Raw genomic sequence first — 21,740 nt, 5'->3', positions numbered from 1 at the left:
GGATAAGGGTTTTATTCTACTAATGTACGCCATTGATTACCGGCGGAGTGAGGGGAGGACGTACGTATTTAACGACGCGTATACGTCAGCGTATTCTTGCACAACGGCGATGAAATGTTGTGCAGTGGAGGCGGCGCGAATGGCGTCACCCAAAGCGTTAACACGCTCAAAGTTGATCGACTGAAAAAAGTCAATCGCTGGAGCGAGATTTTCGGACGCGGTCGGAGGGCAGGTCGCGGGGGAGGGACGCATCGCGGGGGTGGGACGAGTCGCGGGGGAGAGAGTTGTAGCCGTGTTCGTGTACGGCAACGGTTTAGCCCAAGCCGAGACGCTGGGCACCGACGCCGGCACGAAAGCAGGCTTAGCCTTCGGCACAGAGGGTACCGTGGCTTTGATGTCTGGGCCGGAAGCTCGGAGGCGGTTTTGACGGGCGACGCGGCGATTTATTTTTGGAGCTCGGGGGCATCCACGGTAGTTCGCGGGATGACCTTGTGTTCGGCACAGGACACAGCTAGGCGGTTCCGTCGCGGTTTTTTGGTCGCGAGCGCAGAGGGCCGTGGCGTGATCGCCCAAACACTTAACACATCGGGGGCGCGCGTGACAGTTACGGGAAGAGTGCCCGTACAGTTGGCAGTTATGGCACTGACTAGGAGTGCCTTTTTTATGGGGGACTTCGACGGCAATACCGGAGAGCCTACAGACGGTCCGAATGTTAAAAATTTGCTTACCCTCGGGGGTAGGCTGGAGGGCGACTAAAACCATATTGTATGGCTCCCTACCGCGGCCGGTGTGCATGCGGTGCACGGAATTTACTGGTAGGCCTTGTTCTATCAGATCTGCCTTGACGAGATCGGCATCTAGCTCCTTCGGGATTCCACGTATGACAACGCGGAGTTCGCGCTCCTCCTGGAGCGTATAAGTGTGGAAACTTATACGCTCCTTTCGGAGGTAACTTGAGAGGGCCCTATGGTCGTCGGGTGTCGTTACTTTTATTTGAATCCCGTTGGCGAGATTACGGGCGCTGGCAAAATTAATATTTTTGGCCTTAAGGGCCAGGGAAACTCGGTCCCAAGCTGCCTTCTCTTGAAGGATAACCGGGGGAGGGGTCTGAGTTTTAGATTGCGCCACCGGTCGCGGCGACGGAGTGGCACGGGCTGGAGGCGCAACGGGAGTCTGAGGGCGGGGGCGCGACGCGTTCGCGGCTTTGCTAATTTTAGCGGCCGCGAGAGCTCGAGACTCCGCGGCACGCTTCTTACCCTTTTGTACCAGGGTGAATCCATCCGTCGATGAGGCGGGGGCGAGGTCGACCTCCATCTCCGAGTCAGAGTCGGAGGACGAGGAGGCGGGCGCAGGTGACCTACAAGCAGGAGTTTTGGAGGGCGCGACGGAGGCCGCGGATGATCGCGCTGCTGGAACGGTGGCCACGGCGGACGACGCAGTAGTTTTACTCGCCAGTATAGGCGACGCGAGAACGGCAGGCACGACGGAGGCTGCGGTGCTCGATGTAGACGCTTTGCACGAAGGCGACGCAGGAGCAGCGAGCACGGCGGAGTCTTCGAGAGAGCTCGCAGTGTGATTGGCCTTGAAAGCCAGAAACTCTGAGGCGAGCTGTGGGTGACGAAGTCGGAGGAATTCCACGAATACAGCGTCCATGATCGCTGAGTACCCAGGTGGGGCGGCCCCGGGTCTTGAAAACACTCGCCTTGCGGCGAGGCCCCAACTTCTCGGACCTGAGCGGTTCTATTGAACACAGGTGGCAATGCGGCGCGATTACTACAGGACAAAGAAAAAGCACAACAAAACAGAAATTACAAAAAGAAGCAAAACAAATAAATACTTGCAGGAAAACACTTTGTCGGCAAATGTTCCACGAACACAAAAATAACTAAAACAAAACAAATAAAAGCTTCCAGGAAACACACTTGGTCGGCAGATGTATCACGAACACAGGCCGCGCGAACAATGGCCGGGCTAACAAAAGCCGGGCGAACAAAGACCGGGCGATCGAGTGGACGATGAGCACGTCCGCACGTGACGGGTGCCTCTATCGGAATGGTTATATGTACCACAAAGCAGTCGTGTGTGTCGGTTCGAAGAGTGATATTCGAATACTGAGAGACTCCGACTGAATATTCCAATATTGTTACGCCGGTAAGAGCAACACCATCTATCGTCGAATAGTAAAAATGAATATCAAAATAACTAGTAAAATCGAGAGCGTTCGAGAAGTACAACGCCATCTATTATTAAATAGTGGAACTACTCAGCCGGTCAGGAATGTTCTCGATAATTCGAGGGATGTCTTATCGACTTATAAAAGCGTTGCAGAGATGACATGAAGGCAGTTAATAGGCGGTTCTACTCGAATTACGAATTGTAAAGTGTTCTGTAAGTGTTCTAAATATTTAATACAGTTATAATTTGTATTTCGGTGGAAGTTTTATTTATCCCGGACCCCAGCGCGTAACAATATGCTTGCATTATGTTGCGACGTGAAAGAATACCAGCAACAGTAATAAAAAATTAGTGAGCTTACGAAACGAGAATAGTTATTAAATTTTTTATGTTTTATTTTTTATTGCTTAGATGGGTGGACGAGCTAACGGCCCACCTGATGTTATGTGGTTACCGGAGCTCATCAACATATCTACAACGTAAATACCGCCACCCACCTTGAGACGTGAGTTCTAAAGTCTCAGATTAGTACACTCAGTATAGTAAATGTTAGGTTAGCATGTTTTGTTCTATAATACTAATTAAGAACAGAAGGCCACTGACTAATCGCTCCCCGAGGTGCGCTCGAGGTTAGAGTAGAACATTGGTTTTAATTAATAATTAGTTCTACATCAACTAAAACGTGAATTTGGCTTTGATTCACTGCGAGATTTATAAACATGGAAACTTGTGATGTACATAATTATTATGTAGTTATTATAGTTAGTTAATATCTTTACATCTTAAGTAGCGTTGTTATGTTAATTTTAATGAAAGTTAAGTTAATTTGATCTCGAAGCTTGAAGGTCGAAAGTTAGGGTCTGTGCCAATAGTTATAGTGTGAAATGAGGTTGACCGAGAGCTCCTTACCGGTGACAACTAAAAAGGAACTAAAACGTAATCGAATAAGGTTTTTTTTTTATTCCCCTTGTAAGCTGACGAGCATACGGCCCACCTGATGGTAAGTGGTTACCGTCGCCCATGGACTTCAGCAATACCAGGGGCAGAGCCAAGCCGCTGCCTACCGTTTATTGTTTTGTAACAGCACAAGACCTTAAATACCCTTCAATGTATAAATAAATATATCGCGCGATGTATTTCTTTTTTCAAACAAAATTACGGTACGTAGACCTCTGTCGCTTCGGGTCCCACGTACGCTCTCATTTACCGTTGTAATTGAATACTGCACTAGAAATACGATACACTCCAACTACATAATATATTCCCGGTTACTCCGTGTGTTTGCTTCGGAATATTGGCTTAGGAACACCTGAGCACGGTGACATAAATGTTCTCTTGAAGGTGATTCCCAAAATTCTTAATACATAGAATGCAGATTCTTAAAGATTATTATTAATTATGAAATTATTAAGTACGTGGACATCCATACATATTAACTGCCGAGTAAAGTTTTTATTTATTTATTGCCCTAGTAGGCAGACGGGCATATGGCCCACCTGATGGTGAGTGGTTACCGTCGCCCATGGACTTCAGCAATGCCACGGGCAGAGCCAAGCCGCTGCCTACCGTTTAATACTCTCCACAAGCCTCGTTTGAAGAAGGTCACGTATGTCATAGCGCTCGGGAAACACCGGGGAGGGGAGCTCATTCCATAGCCGGATGGTACGTGGCAAAAAAGACCTCTGGAAACGCACTGTATTTGTAGTAATTTAGTATTAAAAAACTTACGTTATGCAAATGGAATTTTCTGTATTTATTCATTAAAATACTTTAATATAAATTATTATTAAATTATACATTAATTCACTAGGTCCGTACAGATTTTTTTAAATATGGATACGCTGACTCCGAGCTTGGGATCAGGTAACATGGTGTGAATTGTCGCAGACTTTTTATTTATTTAATTAACAATTTACCTAGACTACATTTTTGGAAACCGTCGTCCTCAATACTAAGTAATTTGATTCTGTGCTCGGTTATTTGGACGAGATAGGTCTAAGCGAAAAGGTCGCCCGATGTTGCACACAATTGTATAGTTTTTATTTGTGGATTTTCGAAAAAGTCTTTTCTATTTTTGTTGCAAGAAGCTTTCTGTCTTTTAAGCGATGAATTGTGATTGAGTGTGTGCCAGAGTGATGTGGCTCCATGTAGCGTGAAAGTATCTGGTCAAGGGTATAAACAAATCAGTGAGAAAGCTCGCGACCTCGCTTTGAACTTGGCATTGAAGCGAAACTCAAATGGAATTAAATGTTAAGTGGATTCTAGTGTTACCTGTGTGTTTAGTGCGAGTATTTTAACGTTCTCGATAGCGTAAAAGTTAACTCAAATTTGTATGCAGTTGGAACAGCGCCCCTAGCGGCAAACGTAGGTAAACGATCCAACTCCATACGAAGTTGAGTTAACTTTTACGCTATCGAGAATGCTAAAAAACTCGCACTAAGCACAATGTTGATTTTGGTGTTACGCTTTTACGAGTATTTGAAATATAAGATTCAGATACGCTACACGTTCATGAACGTTATGGGTTTTTTATTTTTTTATTTTTTGCCTTTGTAGGCAGACGAGCATACGGCCCACCTGATGGTGAGTGGTTACCGCCGCCCATGGACATCAGCAATGCCAGGGGCAGAGCCAAGCCGCTGCCTACCGCTTAATACTCTCCACAAGGGTGTTTTTTGCTTGCTTTAACATTTGCTAAATAACTCACTACCTTAAGCGCTGTCGCATAGAGCTTAGCGTTTCGTATATACCTACTATGAATATCAAAAATTATAATTCATAGCTCATGCTCGCATAATATTAAATCACGCTTGAACAACGCTACCGGATTGTACAGGTTTGTGGAAAATTAGCCGTCGCTTCGTGCGAAGACTTCATTATGTGAAAGTCATCTTCAATCTAGCCAAGATAAATTTCATCTTGCATACTCTATAAATTATGTAGTGACACCGGCTTCGGAAATAAAACAGTAAACTAAAATTGGCTTTAAAAAGTGGAGTTTATTCTGACAAATCAATTTTAAATGGCCAGAATTATACGTGACATTACTAACCTACGGCTTTGTAACAAACACAATTGGTTGAGCTCTCAGTGAAGCTAAGCGAGTATGTACCGGAAATCTGTATCAATAAACAATATATTGATCTATGAATATCATTCAGTTATTACTTCGTAATTTTTTTTATAAATTTACAAAGACTTTTATAATAAGGCCTAGGGATATTAAAAAAGTTTTTAGTAAGTGACGAAAAAATACGTTCGGAATTACGCAATTAATTATCGAAGAAACGTAACTATAATTCTGCCCTAAAATATAAAGGCTAATTGAAGTAATATCAGTTGAAAATAGAGGTCAAATTTAAATTTATATACTTCCAAACAACAATGGATATTTTGCCTGTTTTATTTTAAATGAATTTATATTAAACCTGGCAACTCTGTGCCGAGCGTTAATGATCCAGAGAAGTCGTCTCGATGGCTCCACACACCTATACGTACACATATTACGTCTTTCGCATGAACAGGCGTTTGGAATTGGACAATACGATGTGGTTTCGGGGATAAAGCGGCGGCGAAGATAGAATGTTCTGGATTAAGTGAATGGTTGCTTGTATTGATAGGTTCCATCTACGTATACATTTTAGGACTGGTGAAGCATTGATTGAGGTGATGAAATCTAAATGATTCTATGTTTATTAAAATAGGGTATACTAGTATAGCATCTGGTATAGCAACAGCAATTACATAGCTACATACCACAGAATTAAACAATAGCGCGTTTGACATAATTTTTACAGTTAAACATCAATTTAAATTAACAGCCGTCTGGTGTAGTGGTAAGTGACATGGTCACTACACAAGGGGGTTGCGGGTTCGAATCCCGCCAAGGGAGGATATTTGAATGATAAATATAAAATGTCTTTTCCAAGGTTATGGATGTATACTAAATATATGTATGTGTATAATAAAAAAAATACATTTATATCCGTTATTTGGTACCTGTAATACAAGTTCTTTACGAGCTTAGCACGGGACCAGTTAACGTGGCGTGATCGTTAGTAAATATTTATTATTATTATTAATTTGAAACATAAAAGTGCATTATTACATTTAATAAACTAATGCTAATCGGTAAGCTTATCTTTTTTGGGAAGCTACGAATAAAAGATAGTACCTACGTAACATAAAATTACATACAGTTTTTTACAAGCATTCGCAAACAAATGTTTCTTTTGTAATATAAGATTTCTTTTAACATAACATATAGTTCATTACCCTCGTGGGTGTATTTTATTTTGCGCGCAGTGAATCTTTCCGCGTATTGAATTTCCACACGGATATCCATTTCAATTTATTTCGTATGAGCATTTGTGTGTTTTGTAATGAAAAAATACATTATATCTTATATGATACAAATAGTTTTGCAACACATTACGGTACATATTTTAGATAGCCTTTGCCCGCGACTTCCGCGTGGAATAGTTCACAAATAATGCTTTATTTTAGAATAAATTTGGTTAGCATAAAAATCGTTATAGTGAGCCAACTTTAACATATTTTATAGACATATACTGTGGCGAACTTTTTTTTAAATCTTTTAAAGGGGAACAATTCTGTCATACATTATTTTAGCGAAACTTTAATCGTTTCTGCAGCGCAAGCAGCGGAAGCTCTTAAAAGGAAAAAATCCCGATTTTGAAACGTTCTTTATTGGTGCTCCGCTTGTTTTAATCTTAGCGTGATGTTGTATAGCCTATAGCCTTCCTCGATAAATGGACTATCTAACACTGAAAGAATTTTTCAAATCGGACCAGTTGTTCCTGATATTAGCGCGTTCAAACAAACAAACTCTTCAGCTTTATAATATTAGTATCGATATTAAATATTATGTTTTTGATTTTTGTTTAGACGGATGAACGAACTGACCGTCCATTTGATGCAAGCTGTTACTGGAATCCGTTGACATTACGAGACATGAAGTTTCAAATTTGGCGGGTGGCCATTATAGAACACAAAATATTGACTGATGTGACTGATATGACATATGGCTGAATGTCGCTTATGACATTTTCAATATAAGCCTGCATATATACAAGCTCCGAACATAAATATTTGGACATCCTGTCTAAGCTTTTGCTCGCCCTCCTGTCCTGGTGACACTGGAAAAGCGTCTGGGCCACCAGTAATCCCTCAATCATAAAAAAATAATTAAAATATTTGGACCGACGGACCTACAAACCCCCCTCAAACCAGAATGCATTACTGCTTCGTGGCATAAATAGTTAGGTTGACCACCAAAGCCGGTAGTGTCTGCTTGTAGGAGTTCGCAAAGGTCTACCATCCGTAACTAGCTTTAAATATTATTAAACTGCATTATTTTGTATTCAGCCGCCGTCAGAAGGCGAATTGGCAGCTCCGGCAAGTGTAGTTAGTCGAATGCACAGACTAAGGAATCTTCGCAAAGGCACAGCTGTAAGTAGCGTCTGGTTTTTTTTAGATATTAACAAAAAAGAAACACAGTTATAGCACAGTTATTGCGGTAGGCAGCGGCTTTGCTCTGCCCCTGGCATTGCTGAAGTCCATGGGCGACGGTAACCACTCACCATCAGGTGGGCCGTATGCACGTTTGCCTACAAGGGCAATAAAAAAAAATAGCATGTGGTTTTATAATTTTGCTAACACATTTTGTATTGTTAGCGTTCATTGGCAGGACCGTGTGGTGTGTCAGTAGTTCTAGAAACAACAAGATATAAGAACTATTTAGTGGAATGAAATAACCATATACAAATATTTAATAACATCTACCAGATTTAGTAGTTGAGGTGACGAGCTCGTGGTCTACCCGTGTATCGTTAAGGGACGTCACCTAGAGACGTGAGCAGGTGTATCCTTAAGGGAATATCGTCACATAAAGATATGAGGTCAACGCCAATTGTGTTCATAATTGCTGTCCATCATGTTCTGCATATATCATGTGTGTACGTGCAAAGCATATGACTTCTTTGCGGCAATAAAACACTCTAACGCTATTGGAAAGATATAACCATAGATAACATATATGTAGATGTAATTATGCCTACTTTTACGATGAACGTGACCACGAAAACTGTATACCTAATCACCTAGTCGAACAAGTACCTAATCGAAACGACGAAAAGAACCTATCGAGGCGTGAATTTGGTTTATGAGTCATTTTTGCAACCTTACAGGGGAGCCATTTAATGTTTAACATTTGGAAGAAAAGATCATAACCAAAAAAACTTCTTCGGCTATTTGAATGGGGTAAACTTAATTGAAGTTCAATTAAAAATATTGAATTATTGATATTAATACCAAATAAAACGGACCTTTAATTACAAAGATAATTATGTCGAGTATTGAGCGAAATATCGTTTAAACAAAATAGCTTTTCAGCCGTCGTAACAATAAAAAACACGAAATAAAATCGTCAAAGTAGTTCTAATTATATCTGCGACTAGCGAGAACGGTAGAAGATTACTATATATGTGGTTTCCTAAATACTAATTGCTTTTTTTTTTAAACAGCCTCAAACGTTATTCAACGACAAAGGAAAGTACCCTACGTTAACGCGGATGTCTTACTGCCAGTGTCGGCTCCCTCGCGTCTTCAACAGCATTTTCACGAGATTCGGTTGGTCGCACGTCGCTCTCCTACTAGACAAGTCGGATCTATTTTCATTAACGGTCGGTAAGTTGAATACCATATCGCACATACGGTGCTATAAAGTCACTTATGCAATATTTGTTAACAAAATTCAAATTCAAAATAATTTATTTCAACTTAGATGTAACACACTTGTTGAATGTCAAAATATAAATAACAATGTTAACTCTACCACCGGTTCCAAAAAAAGCCACAGTCCTGAGAAGAACCGGCGAAACAAACAGCGGGTTTTTTTTTTTCAAATATTTTCTTTTTTTTTTTTTTAAATTAGTAAAAATATTTGCAATCAACGAAAAAACAAGCCAAAAATACATTTTTTTTTTTATAATAATGAAAAATTAAATGAACACTGAACTGATTGTGAGAAAATACATTTTTTAATGGCTATTAGTGAGACAAGAGATATGTTTGCTTTTACTAATGAAGTTTGTAGTTCATTTTATTTCTATAGCCTAGCAGAACTATATAAGAATTATATAATAAGATGTTGAATTTTTTGAATAATTATGAAGTATTCCAGATGGTCTGTCGCACATTTTTTTATGATTGAAAGTTTACTGGTGGCCCGAAGGCCTTTCCAGTTTCACCAGGACAGGTGGGCGAGCAAAGGCTCAGCCAAGAGGGGTGGGACTTGCTAACAACTGCCCGAGCGCCTCCGAAGGAGACCTAACAACTCAAGAGCAATTGTTTCGCGAATGAATATACTACCGGATCGGAATCGCGACCCGCTGAGAAGATCCGGCGAGAAACTCAGCGGGCTGATGCATGGGCTAGGTTGCACGTCGACCTCTTTGTCGAGTTCGACGAGTACGGTTACCGGGGTCCCTAAGCCTGCCCCTAGTATTAGAGCTGAAGGCATCTAATGCAAAGGTTATTGGATCTGATGGATCCGTAAGGACGTGTCTAGGGCGTCGACGGTGACTGGCTCCTGTATGATCAGGATTCGGGGAGTAGTCAGCGGCGGCAACGATAAGGCGATTATCATGACGCATAGCCTTATCGAAGTATCGTTCCGACGCTGACTTCATGTATTTCCGAATTGATTCGAGGCCCAGGTCGTCGTGTAGGTCAACGTTCCTCACGAACCACGGAGCCCCAACAGCTAACCTGCAAAAGCGGGATTGTAGGGATTGGAGGGTGTCTATGTGTGTGCGGGCCGCGTGAGCGAACACCACACTCGCGTAAGTCATGACGGGCCTTATGCAAGTTTTGTAAAGTGTCACCTTGTTCCGAAGGGACATTTTACTCCGCTTACAGATCATGGGGTAGAGTCTACCGAGAATAAACGCGGCACGGTCACGGACTGATTTTATATGCGGGCGGAATGTCATCGATGCATCCAGGGTAACGCCCAGGTACTTGACCTTCCTGGCCCAGGGTATGGGTTGTCTAAAGAGAGTAATCGGGGGTGTGAGATTCCTCCTCCTAATCCGGGAGGAAATCCGTGTGGAGCTTCCCCTCTGAAATAGCACCGCAGTACTTTTCGCTGGGTTGATGTCTATGCGCCATTTTCGGAACCACTGTCCTAGGGCTAGGGCTGCGCTCTGAAGCTTCTTTGCGATTAGGGACTTATTTCTACTAGAATAGTAAACAGTCGTGTCGTCGGCGAATAAAGCTAAATGGGTCGGCGGCGACCGGGGAATATCGTTGACGAATAAGCTAAATAGGAGGGGTGAGAGGACAGAGCCTTGCGGGACTCCAGCTGTGAGAGGTCGTGGGGAGGAGCGGGTTCCCTCGACTCGATATCGAAAAGAGCGGTTCGACAAGAAGTCCCGTATGATGAGCACGAGACTATCCGGCACGCCCATGTTGAATAGTTTGAAAATCAAACCATTGTGCAAGACTTTGTCGAACGCTTTTGCGACGTCGAAGAAGAGAGCTCCCGTGTATAACGGTTTTGGTCGATTAAGCCCCACAAGAATGTGCTCCGTGAGGCGGTGCACCTGTTGACCGCATGAGTGATTTGTACGGAATCCGAATTGTTCATCGATGAGAATGCCCTTGGATGAGACGAAGTCTCTGAGGCGTTTGTAGAGCAGACGCTCATACAGTTTGCCTAGAGACATGAGGAGGCTAATCGGGCGGTAGCTCGTCGGATGATTTTTTGGTTTACCGGGTTTATGTATGCCGATAACGGCCACTTCTTTCCACACCGCGGGAAAGATACAGTTCGCCATAGCGGCATTGAAAATAGATGCCAACATCACGATGAGTTGGACCGGTAGAAGTTTAATAACGCGGTTAGATATACCGTCGGAACCGGGAGCCTTGCGAGGACGTAGGTCTTTGATCAAGTCTTTAACTTCTATCGGGGTGACGGGTGGTAACGCATCCGATGGTGGCAAGGAGGCTCTGCGTTCTACCTCACTGTCTACTAATTCTACATGAACAGGGTCCACGGATTGAGTGCTGGGCGTGCACTGGGTTTCCAATGTATCGGCCAGCAGCTCTGCTTTTTCGTCATCATCGAACGCCGCGAGTCGGCCTGAGGGGCCTACGAGGGGGGGCATAGTTACTACCGTATCCGATTTGAGAGTACGAGCTAAGCGGTAGTAAGACCTTTGGGAGGGCGCGAGCCCTTCTAAGAAATCAGACCATCTGGCATCTCGGACTTCGGCGATGCGAGACTTTACGTCGCGTTGTAGGGCACGCATTCGAATACGATTTTCCGCGGTAGGATACCTGTCGTAGGCGCGTATCGAGGCGTTCTTAGCTCTAAGGAGTTCCCTAATATCGTCGGACAATTTGAAGTGGTGAAGGAAGTCCTCCGCTACAACTTGTTTCGATGACCTATCTAATGTCGAGGTGATGTGTGACGTTAAGATGTCTATGGCTTCAGCGGTATCCTGAGGAGACGGGATAGAGTCCGGGTTAAACGGGAGCGATGGTGGATCAGATTCAGCCAGGCTGATGCCCAGCGTGTGCCAATCCACCACAGTCCTCGTGACGGGTACGGAATCGGGAGCGCGACCGAGCTTCATAACGACGGGACGGTGGTCTGAATCTAACTCTGAAACTACTTCGATCGAGTGTAAGCGCAGAGTTACGTTTTTTAATAACGCTATGTCGAGTATATCCGGGCGATGCGCGATATTTAGCGGGTAGTGAGTCGGGGTTAGCGGAGCGACGATATCGAAGGCGAGATCATCGACTAACGCGTCAAGCCGCCTGCCATTCGGGGTTGTGGTGTGTGAGTTCCACCTGATGTGTTTACAATTTAGGTCGCCCGCCAGAATGACAGAGCTCCCCATACCGAGCAGCGCCTCGATATCACTGCTTAGGACGATCTTATCCGGTGGAAGATAAACGGACGCGATAACGATCGGCGCGTGTCCCGTCAGTGAGATTCGACACACTGATGCTTCGATATTAGCGAGCGCGGGAGGATCGAGCGGGACGCAATGCAGGGCTCTTCTATAGTAAATGACGGTACCACCACCACGGGCAGAGAGCCTGTCGTTCCTGACCATGTTATAGTTCGCGATTTTAGGGTCACGGCGCGCGGGCTTAAGTAGGGTCTCCTGCACTAAAAAGATATCAATTTGATGGTCACGCAAAAAGTCAGAAACCTGATCACGTTGATTTGCGAGACCGTAAGCGTTAAAAAATCCTATCGTTACGGATAGGGGCTTTATTCTACTTATATACGCCATTGATTACCGGCGGAGTGAGGGGAGGACGTACGTATTTAATGACGCGTATACGTCGGCGTATTCCTGCACAACGGCGATAAAGTGTTGTGCAGTGGAGGCAGCGCGAATGGCGTCGCCCAAAGCGTTAACGCGCTCAAAGTTGATCGACTGAAAGAAGTCGATCGCTAAAGCGAGATTTTCGGACGCGGTCGGAGGGCAAGTCGCGGGAGAGGGACGAGTCGCGGGGGCGGGACGAATCGCGGAAGAAGGGAGTTGTAGCCGTGTTCGTGTACGGCAGCGGTTTTGCCCAGGCCGAGACACTGGGCACCGCCGCCGGAACGAACGCTGGCTTAGCCTGCGACGCAGAGGGTGCCGAGGCTTTGATGTCTGGGCCGGAAGCTCGGAGGCGGTTTTGGCGGGCGACGCGGCGATTTATTTTAGGGGCTCGGGGGCAACCACGGTAATTCGCGGGGTGACCCTGTGTTCGACACAGGACGCAGCTAGGCGGTTCCATCGCGGTTTTTTGGTCGCGAGCGCAGAGGGCCGTGGCGTGATCGCCCAAACACTTAACACATCGGGGGCGCGCGTGACAGTTACGGGAAGAGTGCCCGTACAATTGACAGTTATGGCACTGGCTAGGAGTGCCTTTTTTATGGGGGGCTTCGATGGCGATACCGGAGAGCCTACAGACGGTCTGTGTGTTGAAGATTTTCTTACCCTCGGGGGTAGGCTGGAGGGTGACTAGAACCATATTATATGGCTCCCTACCGCGACCGGTGTGCATACGGTGCACAGAATTCACTGGAAAGCCCTGTTCTAACAGATCGACCTTGACGAGCTCTACATCTAACTCTTTAGGGATTCCGCGTATTACAACGCGGAGTTCGCGCTCCTCCTGGAGCGTATAAGTATGGAAACTTATACGTTCCTTACGGAGGTAAGAAGAGAGGGCCCTATGGTCGTCGGGTGTTTGAACCTTAATTTGAATGCCGTTCGCGAGGTTACGGGCATTCGTGAAATTTATATTTTTGGCCTTAAGGGCCAGGCAAACTCGATCCCAAGCTGCCTTCTCCTGAAGGATAACCGGGGGAGGGGTCTGGGTTTTATTTTGTGCCACCGGACGCGGCGACGGAGTGGCACGGGCTGGGGGCGCAACGGGAGTCTGAGGGCGGGGGCGCGACGCGTTCACGGCTTTGCTAATTTTAGCGGCCGCGGGAGCTCGAGACTCCGCGGCACGCTTCTTACCCTTCTGTACCAGGGTGAATCCATCCGTCGATGAGGCAGGGGCGAGGTCGACCTCCATGTCCGAGTCAGAGTCGGAGCACGAGGAGGCGGGTGCAGGCGACCTACGAGCAAGTGTAGGTGTTTTAGAGGGCGCGACGGAGGCCGCGGATGATCGCTCAGCTGAAACGATGGTCACGGCGGACGACGCAGCAGCTTTAGCAGCGCAGCGCCAGTATAGGCGACACGGGAGCGGCAGGCACGACAGAGGCTGCGGTGCTCAATGCAGAAGCTCTGCACGCAGGTACAGGCGACGCAGGAGCAGCGAGCGCGGCGGAGTCCTCGAGAGGGCTCGCAGTGTGATTGGCCTTGAAGGCCAGAAACTCTGAGGCGAGCTGTGGGTGGCGAAGTCGGAGGAATCCGCGAATACAGCGTCCATGATCGCTGAGTACCCAGGTGGGGCGGCCCCGGGTCTTGAAAACACTCGCCTTGCGGCGAGGCCCCAACTTCTCGGACCTGAGCGGTTCTATTGAACACAGGTGGCAATGCGGCGCGATTACTACAGGACATAGTAAAAGCACAACAAAACAGAAATTACAAAAAGAAACAAAACAAATAAATACTTGCAGGAAAGCACTTTGTCGGCAAATGTTCCACGAACACAAAAATAACTAAAACAAAACAAATAAAAGCTTCCAGGAAACACACTTGGTCGGCAGATGTATCACGAACACAGGCCGCGCGAACAATGGCCGGGCTAACAAAAGCCGGGCGAACAAAGACCGGGCGATCGAGTGGACGATGAGCACGTCCGCACGTGACGGGTGCCTCTATCGGAATGGTCTGTCGCACAATTACGGCACAATCGTATTTATAGTGAAATCTAAAACTAGAACTATAACTATAACTTATATAATAATTTGCGCAGGAGTTGCTGCCCCTTTCAACATGTCCTCCGCCTGAAGAACAATAGATCAAAGCGTGGCCATCTTGTGTCTTTACCACTTCGGCAAATAAAATGCGCCGGCGACATGTTGCAGGGGGCGTGGTTTAACAGTCTTTGCACACGGTACTCGGATCACCTGATGTGACGTTCGTATGATTTCGGTGCTGCGTTGATATGTGCGAGTTGACTTGCTCACTCGCCACAATTACATAGTTTGCTAAAAGTGACGTTATCGCACCGTATGTGCGATATGTCTTGTTACTAAAACTGACACGCCGAACTCGTCAATTGCGTAACTTTTACTGATGACCAGTACGTTCGCTTACAATTAATTCAGAACTTTTTTCTTTCCTCTACCTAAGCGCACAGTCTTGAGAGGCTATTTCAGCGTAACCATAACAAGTAGGTGAACTCGTGGGGCTCAAAACTGACGACGTTGCTAGAACACTAACCCTAGTAAGAAACAGTGCTTCGCAGAATCTACCACCGGATCGCAAACGCGAACCACTGAGAAGATCCTCAGTGGGCTGTGTCTGTGGGTTCATTTACTCGCCGAGCCGTAGGCTCGACGATTACCGGTGCTTGAGGTACCTAAAAACACCGTTATTAGATCGGATAGGTTCATAATGAATGCATCTACTAATGGATCGGAATCGCCAGCTGCTGAGAAGATCCAGCGAGAGAGTCAGCGGACTGATGTATGTGTTAAGTTTCGTGTCATGCCCTTACCAAAGGTACGGTTAAGATCCTCCTGTGCCTGCAGGCGTTTAATGACATTGTTAGTGCCTCAGATGGATTCGTAAGGACATGTCTAGGATAGGACAGGAGATGATTTTCATGACACATCGCCTTATCGAAGCAAACAAAATACAGCCATCATCGGCCTTGAAGTATGAGGCCGTATTTCAATTTTGTTGTAATCGTATATCGGATCTCTCACCCTTCAAAGTGGAATGCATGACTGTTAGATTAAATGATTAATTAAACTTAAATGTTTTAATTCAATAATAAGTCAAAAGTATTACAATGCTTTTTTAATAACAACAAAATTTAAGAACAATACAAAAAAAACTCAGATTTACTGTTATGAACTTCGCTCGCTAAACTAGGTTTTATTCATCAAATAAATAATATAGCCTCTCAAGCCTATCACCTAGGTAAAGAGAAAAAAAGTAGATGCATTCGCCTAGCACCTGCCCTTGATCAATTGGGTTATTAACAATAAAATAAAAGGAAACTCACTAACAAAGAGACTTTAATGAAGTAATCGTTGAACGTAGTTCTTACAATCTTAATGATATTCTCTCAAAGGTTCAATTTTATACTATAATACGTTCGCTTCGTATGAGGAAAGATTTTCCCCTAATGCCATGTCTGTGATAACGCGACAAATTGGCAGCTGACGAAATTGAATACAAAACAGTTTCAGACAAGCTTTCACGACAATTGAATGGAATTAATGCCCTTAGGAAATTCTACGGGCACGCGTCAAATGAGTTTGTGAGTTTTTCTCGTTTCGATTTTAATTCGTAATTTCTATTCGGCATCGAGGGAAGTGTAATTAACGAACGTTTCTGTTGTTTTTCTTTCTTAATAGTGATTTTATTATAAGTTTGATTTGCATCTTTTTTTTTTTTATTACCTAGATGTGTGGACGAACTCACAGCCCACCTGGTGTTAAGTGGTTACTGGAGCCCATAGACATCTACAATGTAAATGCGTCACCCACCTTGAGATATAAGTTCTAAGGTCTCGGTATAGTTACATCGGCTACCCCACCCTTCAAACCGAAACGCATTACTGCTTCACGGCAGAAATAGGCGGGGTGGTGGTACCTACCCGTGCGGACTCACAAGAGGTCCTACCACCAGTGATTACGCAAATTATAATTTTGCGGGTTTGATTTTTATTACACGACTAGCGACCCGCCCTCGCTTCGCTTCGGAAACATTAAAACACACATGAAACAACACAAAAAAAAAATTAAAAAAAGTAGCCTATGTTCATCAGGGACAATGTCGGATTCTAATGGAAAAATAATTTTTCAAATCGGTCCAGTAGTTTCGGTGCCTATTCGAAACAAACAAACAAACAAATCTTTCCTCTTTATAATATTAGTATAGATATAGATGTTATTCCTTCACCGTGGAAGTCAATCGTGAACATTTGTCGTCTGCGGGATTCGAACACCGGTGCATCGCTACATACGAATGCACCGGACGTCTTATCCTTTAGGCCACTACGACTTCCGCTTATATGATCATAAAGATGATAATGATAATACAAAAACTTTATTACTCTGGTCTAGAATCCTGACCAACATCAACAGGACCAAAAATCTCAGTCTTTCTATTTAAGTATTTAAATTCTTTGATACAGAATCAAATACGTAAATAAAAACGTCGAACCTCTAAGATATTTTCTATGTTAGGATCTATATCTTGTCTATGTTTATAATGTAGAATATCTCACGCAGCCATCAATCCGTCTGGTGTAGCGGTAAGTGACATGGTCACTACACTAGGGGGTCGCGGGCTCGAATCCCGCCAAGGGAAGATACTTGTATGATAAATATAAATGTCTTTTCCAGGGTTATGGATGTATATTAAAATATATGTATGTGTATTATAAAAATCTTACATTTATTTCCGATATCTGGTACCTGTAACACAAGTTTTTTACGAACTTATCACGGGACCAGTTAACGTGGCGTGATTGTTAGTAAAATATTTATATTTATTTATAATAAAACTTTTTTTCTCTTCTTTAAGCCGTGTTCACCTAATGCTGAGTGTAGGTAGTAGTTCATGTGCACTCTATTTTTTTCGGTCCTTTTGCTCACAGTCCTTACCAGCTATTTTGTTGTCTGCCGCTATACGACGACCATGAAAAATAAAGAAATCTATGATGGGTGGCGCATTTACGTTGTGGATGTCTATGCGCTCCAGTAACCACTTAACACCAGGTGGGCTGTAAGCTCGTCCACCCATCTAAACAATAAAAAAAAAAAAATTTCTATTCAATTAGCAAAACATTTCAAGTGATTACTAGAGCAAGTAGACATTATGATATGAATATCACTCGAAACATGAAGACGACCTCTCAATTACATTAGCATAATGTCGACCCACATATCAATTGAATGCTCTGAGAGGTATTGAACTTCAAACATTGATTGACAATAAGTTCTAGACAAAATCTTTGTCGTCGTATATTCTATAGTAATATATAGTTATAAAGAGGAAAGATTTGTTTGTTTGTTTGTATTGAATAGGCTCTGAAACTACTGAACCGATTTGAAAAATTCATTCACTGTTTGGAAGCTACACTATTTCCGAGAAACTTAGGCTATAATCTTTTTTGAAAAGAATTAGGTATCTTTACTAAAACTCAAATAATGTAACCATGGTGTAAAAACATTACCTAAAATATTCTTTACATCGCGTGCGCTGCGAAATATATTGATGATAGAATAAAATAATGTACTACGATTTTGTAGAACACATTATTAATTACAAAAAGTGTCGCTCAGCATATGTCTAACTATTTTAGTTATGCCGCAATAAGTGTTCTTTTATTTAAAAAAATAAAACAACGTCAAATATCGTTGAAATTTTTGTTAAAGACCCGAGCGGAGCCGAAGCGGGCCGCTAGTGTTTTATAAAGAACTTTCTTGTTGTAAGGTAAAAGCCTCGAGTGGGGTCTCAGGAAGCAGGGGGTGCTTAAAGCTGTTCGGGAGTTAGACGGGAACGAGCGAGAATCTTGCGACGCTCTACTTCTTGACGTCAGTATGTATGCCCGTGGTAAGTTTAAAATAAAACATAAAATAAATATATGTATATTCTTTCTTTTAGTCTTCTTTATTTAATTATTAAAAATTAATTGACATCTTTTTTACTCCTTGCTCATTTAACCGTCTTCACCATCTTCCTTTTCTCTGTCATTCTCTTTTCCTTTTCTTACCGTTTTCTCTTACTCGCATCTTAACGCTCCGTTCCACACTCTTTTTGTACGTTCCGTTCTTACTAATCCTACATATATGTCACATCGCAATGACAGTGAAAACTGTAAAAATAACATGCAAATTATCATTACAAATACCGATCTTTTGTACATATCATATTTGAATGCAACTCGGTCTAATATTATAATTTATTTAATAATTAAACGCCATTTTTGGTGTATGTTTCACTTAATTGATTGATTTCTTTTCTACTTTTATTTCCCTCTAATATTTTATATATTTAAAGCTTATCTTAGAATTATGAAGTTTCCAAACCTTTTCAGTTTCTTTGGTAGATGCATTATAATAATTAATATTAATAATGTAAAGTAATGGAACGGTTACGGTTATAAAGAAATGATTGTTAAATCTATCTTCTATCTATATATAAAAAAATCAAACTTTGATCCAATATAATATGCAACTCATGAAATAAAGTCTACCCTAATTTACGGTAATAATAATTATTTAGGTAAAGCTACTTATAAATAGAAAATCTGCGTTAGCTCACTGCCGGTTGGCAGAGTTCCCAGAAGGCTGGCAGCATTTCCACGCTGGATAGCAATGCTAATTCTTTGTGCAAAATACGTACCGGCCTTCTGGTCTCCCGAGGCCTCAATATATATAAAAAATAATTGCTGTTCGTTAGTTAAAACGCTCGCTAAAACTAGACCAATTTGGCTAATTAGGTCTTGAATTATTTGTGGAAGTCCAGAGAAGGTTTAAAAAGTAAATAAATATGAAAAAGCTCGGAATTAAATAAAAATAACAATTTTGTTTTTCCTTTGCTGTGTCCCCCGTCGGACGGATTCCTTTTGTTTGTTTTTAGTTTATTTTATACAAAAGTTTAGGTCTTTTATTTATCGATTGAGGCACTACGAAGTCTGCCGGGTCAGCTAGTATAAAATAAATACATTCCTTTTTGGTATTTCTCGTTGAAACAATAAAACCAAACACCGGAATTTCTAATGAATTAATCAAATTAGCCGACGATTCAACAACTTATTTATAGCGTTTACTGCGCAATTAATAACGTTGCTATATTAGAGATTCAATTGAAATTTGAGAACAATAATTAGAGGCGAAGCCTTGTTTAGGATCGTATTCATTGTAAATAACAAAAGAATCACTACGATCTCTCTATGAACTTGACATTGCTTTGTTGTTCAAAGTCACACGCCCAATGATCCGACAGTAATTGGATGAAGCGAAAGCGTGTTCCGAAATGTGTTCGGATTGTTATTTATCTTTTATATCTTTTATATCTTTTCTTCGTTAACGTAACATCACTCGAGTACTTATTTCGAGAACATTTATTTACATTTGAATGAGCGATCCGATCCTTTAGTTTCATGCTGTAAAAAAAATGTCTATCTAATTTATTATTTTGATTAATCTTTAAAAGAAAATTCAAAGTGAAATTAACAAAATTTCAAATGTGCCAATAAAACTACTTAGTAGTCGTTTAGTGAATCGATATTTGATTACAATTTTCAACGAAGAAAGAGTATTGCTTTTAATTTGATTAGAAAAAGTTTGTCTATCTGCGTGCCGTATAATATTAGCAACTTTTTAAATTTAGACACATACGTTGTATTTAAAAAAATATATAATAGTAAAATAATATTATAATATAATATATTTTTTATTAGCGTTTTAAATATAAACTAGTGTTTTTTTTAAGTAATGCATTTCACCAAAATACTATCATACGTTAATCCATTCAGAATTGGACATTATGTCGAAAAAAACATTTTAGCCATCGCATCATTCTGTCACATAAAAAAAGTTCACTTAGTACACGGATGCCGAGTCACAGCTGGCGAGACAGTTGTCTTTTTTAAATTTGATATTCAAATTCTTATTTAATAGCTATAATGTATTAAGAACTAAATTTTATTGCGCAGTTGTGATTTTGAGTGTACGTGGATCTCTTGTACGCGAGTTCCTCTTGGCGGCACACGCTCTCGGCATGACGCGGGGAGACTGGGCTTTTCTCGACGTCGAAATATTTCAGGTAAATATTTTAGAATTATTGATTATTTTAATTGTATGTACGACTCGCGAAATCTGTAGAGAATAAATACTTTATTCAACAAATTTTGAACAATTAACTAAGTAACCGAATTTAAATACCAGATTTCTCGGCTTCTCTCTACCATATATAGCAGCTATATGTCTGTGGATTATAGTTTTGGGCGTGGGCGCTGTCTGTCTGACTTAAACGGTCCTTACGAACGTTTGGCCGTAGTTTGGATAAATCTGGATTCAATTGCAAATAAAGTTGAAGCTAAAGGAGACTTACTGGTGGTAGGACCTCTTGTAAGTCCGCACGGGTAGGTACCACCACCCTGCCTATTTCAGCCATAAAGCAGTAATGCGTTTCGGTTTAAACGGTGGGGCAGCCGTTGTAACTATACCTGAGATCTTAGAACTTATATCTCAGGGTGGGTGGCTCATTAACGTTGTAGATGTATATGGGCTCCAGTAACCACTTAAAACCAGGTGAGCTGTGAGCCCGTTTATCCATCTAAGCAATAAAAAAAATGTAAAAGAAAACATGCAATTTTAGAAAGAGCACATACAAGGTAGATTGAACAAAACCTTGGCCTTCAGAGCTAACATCAGATAGAATCTCCAATAGCTCCGCTGCGATAATGAGACACGGCCAAGCTTATTTGCAAACTTTGATAGAATAGTTACGTATAGCTAGCTTATCCAATTCTCTAAAGCTACTAGTACATTAGTTTGCTGATCTTGAAACTTTTGTTACTTAAAAGAATGAGCAATAGTGCTCTTCGTTTCATTTCCTGGAATAGAACCATCGGATTTGTAAGTTTATTTTGTACTAGCGACCCGCCCTCGCTTCGCTTCGGAAACATTAAAACACACATGAAACCAAAAAAATAAAATAAAAGAAATTAAAAAAAAAGTAGCCTATGTTCATCAGGGACAATGTCGGCTTCTAATGGAAAAATAATTTTTCAAATCGGTCCAGTAGTTTCGGAGCCTATTCGAAACAAACAAACAAACAAATCTTTCCTCTTTATAATATTATTATTATTATTATTATAGTATA

The 21,740-nt window shown here is 42.3% G+C and overlaps 1 protein-coding gene across 1 annotated transcript in view; it reads left to right on the top strand.

Moving 5' to 3' along the window:
* The window catches only part of LOC114239368 (atrial natriuretic peptide receptor 1), an 87,556-nt gene that overhangs the window by 17,840 nt on the left and 47,976 nt on the right, over nucleotides 1–21,740 (top strand). Inside the window, exons 3-6 of the mRNA XM_089735432.1 lie at nucleotides 7,564–7,647; nucleotides 8,721–8,883; nucleotides 18,342–18,461; nucleotides 20,569–20,678. Of these exons, the coding sequence (XP_089591558.1) occupies nucleotides 7,564–7,647; nucleotides 8,721–8,883; nucleotides 18,342–18,461; nucleotides 20,569–20,678 (477 nt within the window). The remainder of the gene's footprint in view (nucleotides 1–7,563; nucleotides 7,648–8,720; nucleotides 8,884–18,341; nucleotides 18,462–20,568; nucleotides 20,679–21,740) is intronic.

This window comes from Bombyx mandarina, chromosome 19 (genome assembly GCF_030267445.1).
Source record: "Bombyx mandarina strain Sakado chromosome 19, ASM3026744v2".
Classification (NCBI taxonomy): Eukaryota; Metazoa; Arthropoda; class Insecta; order Lepidoptera; family Bombycidae; genus Bombyx; species Bombyx mandarina.
This window is presented reverse-complemented; position numbering and strand designations above follow the sequence as displayed.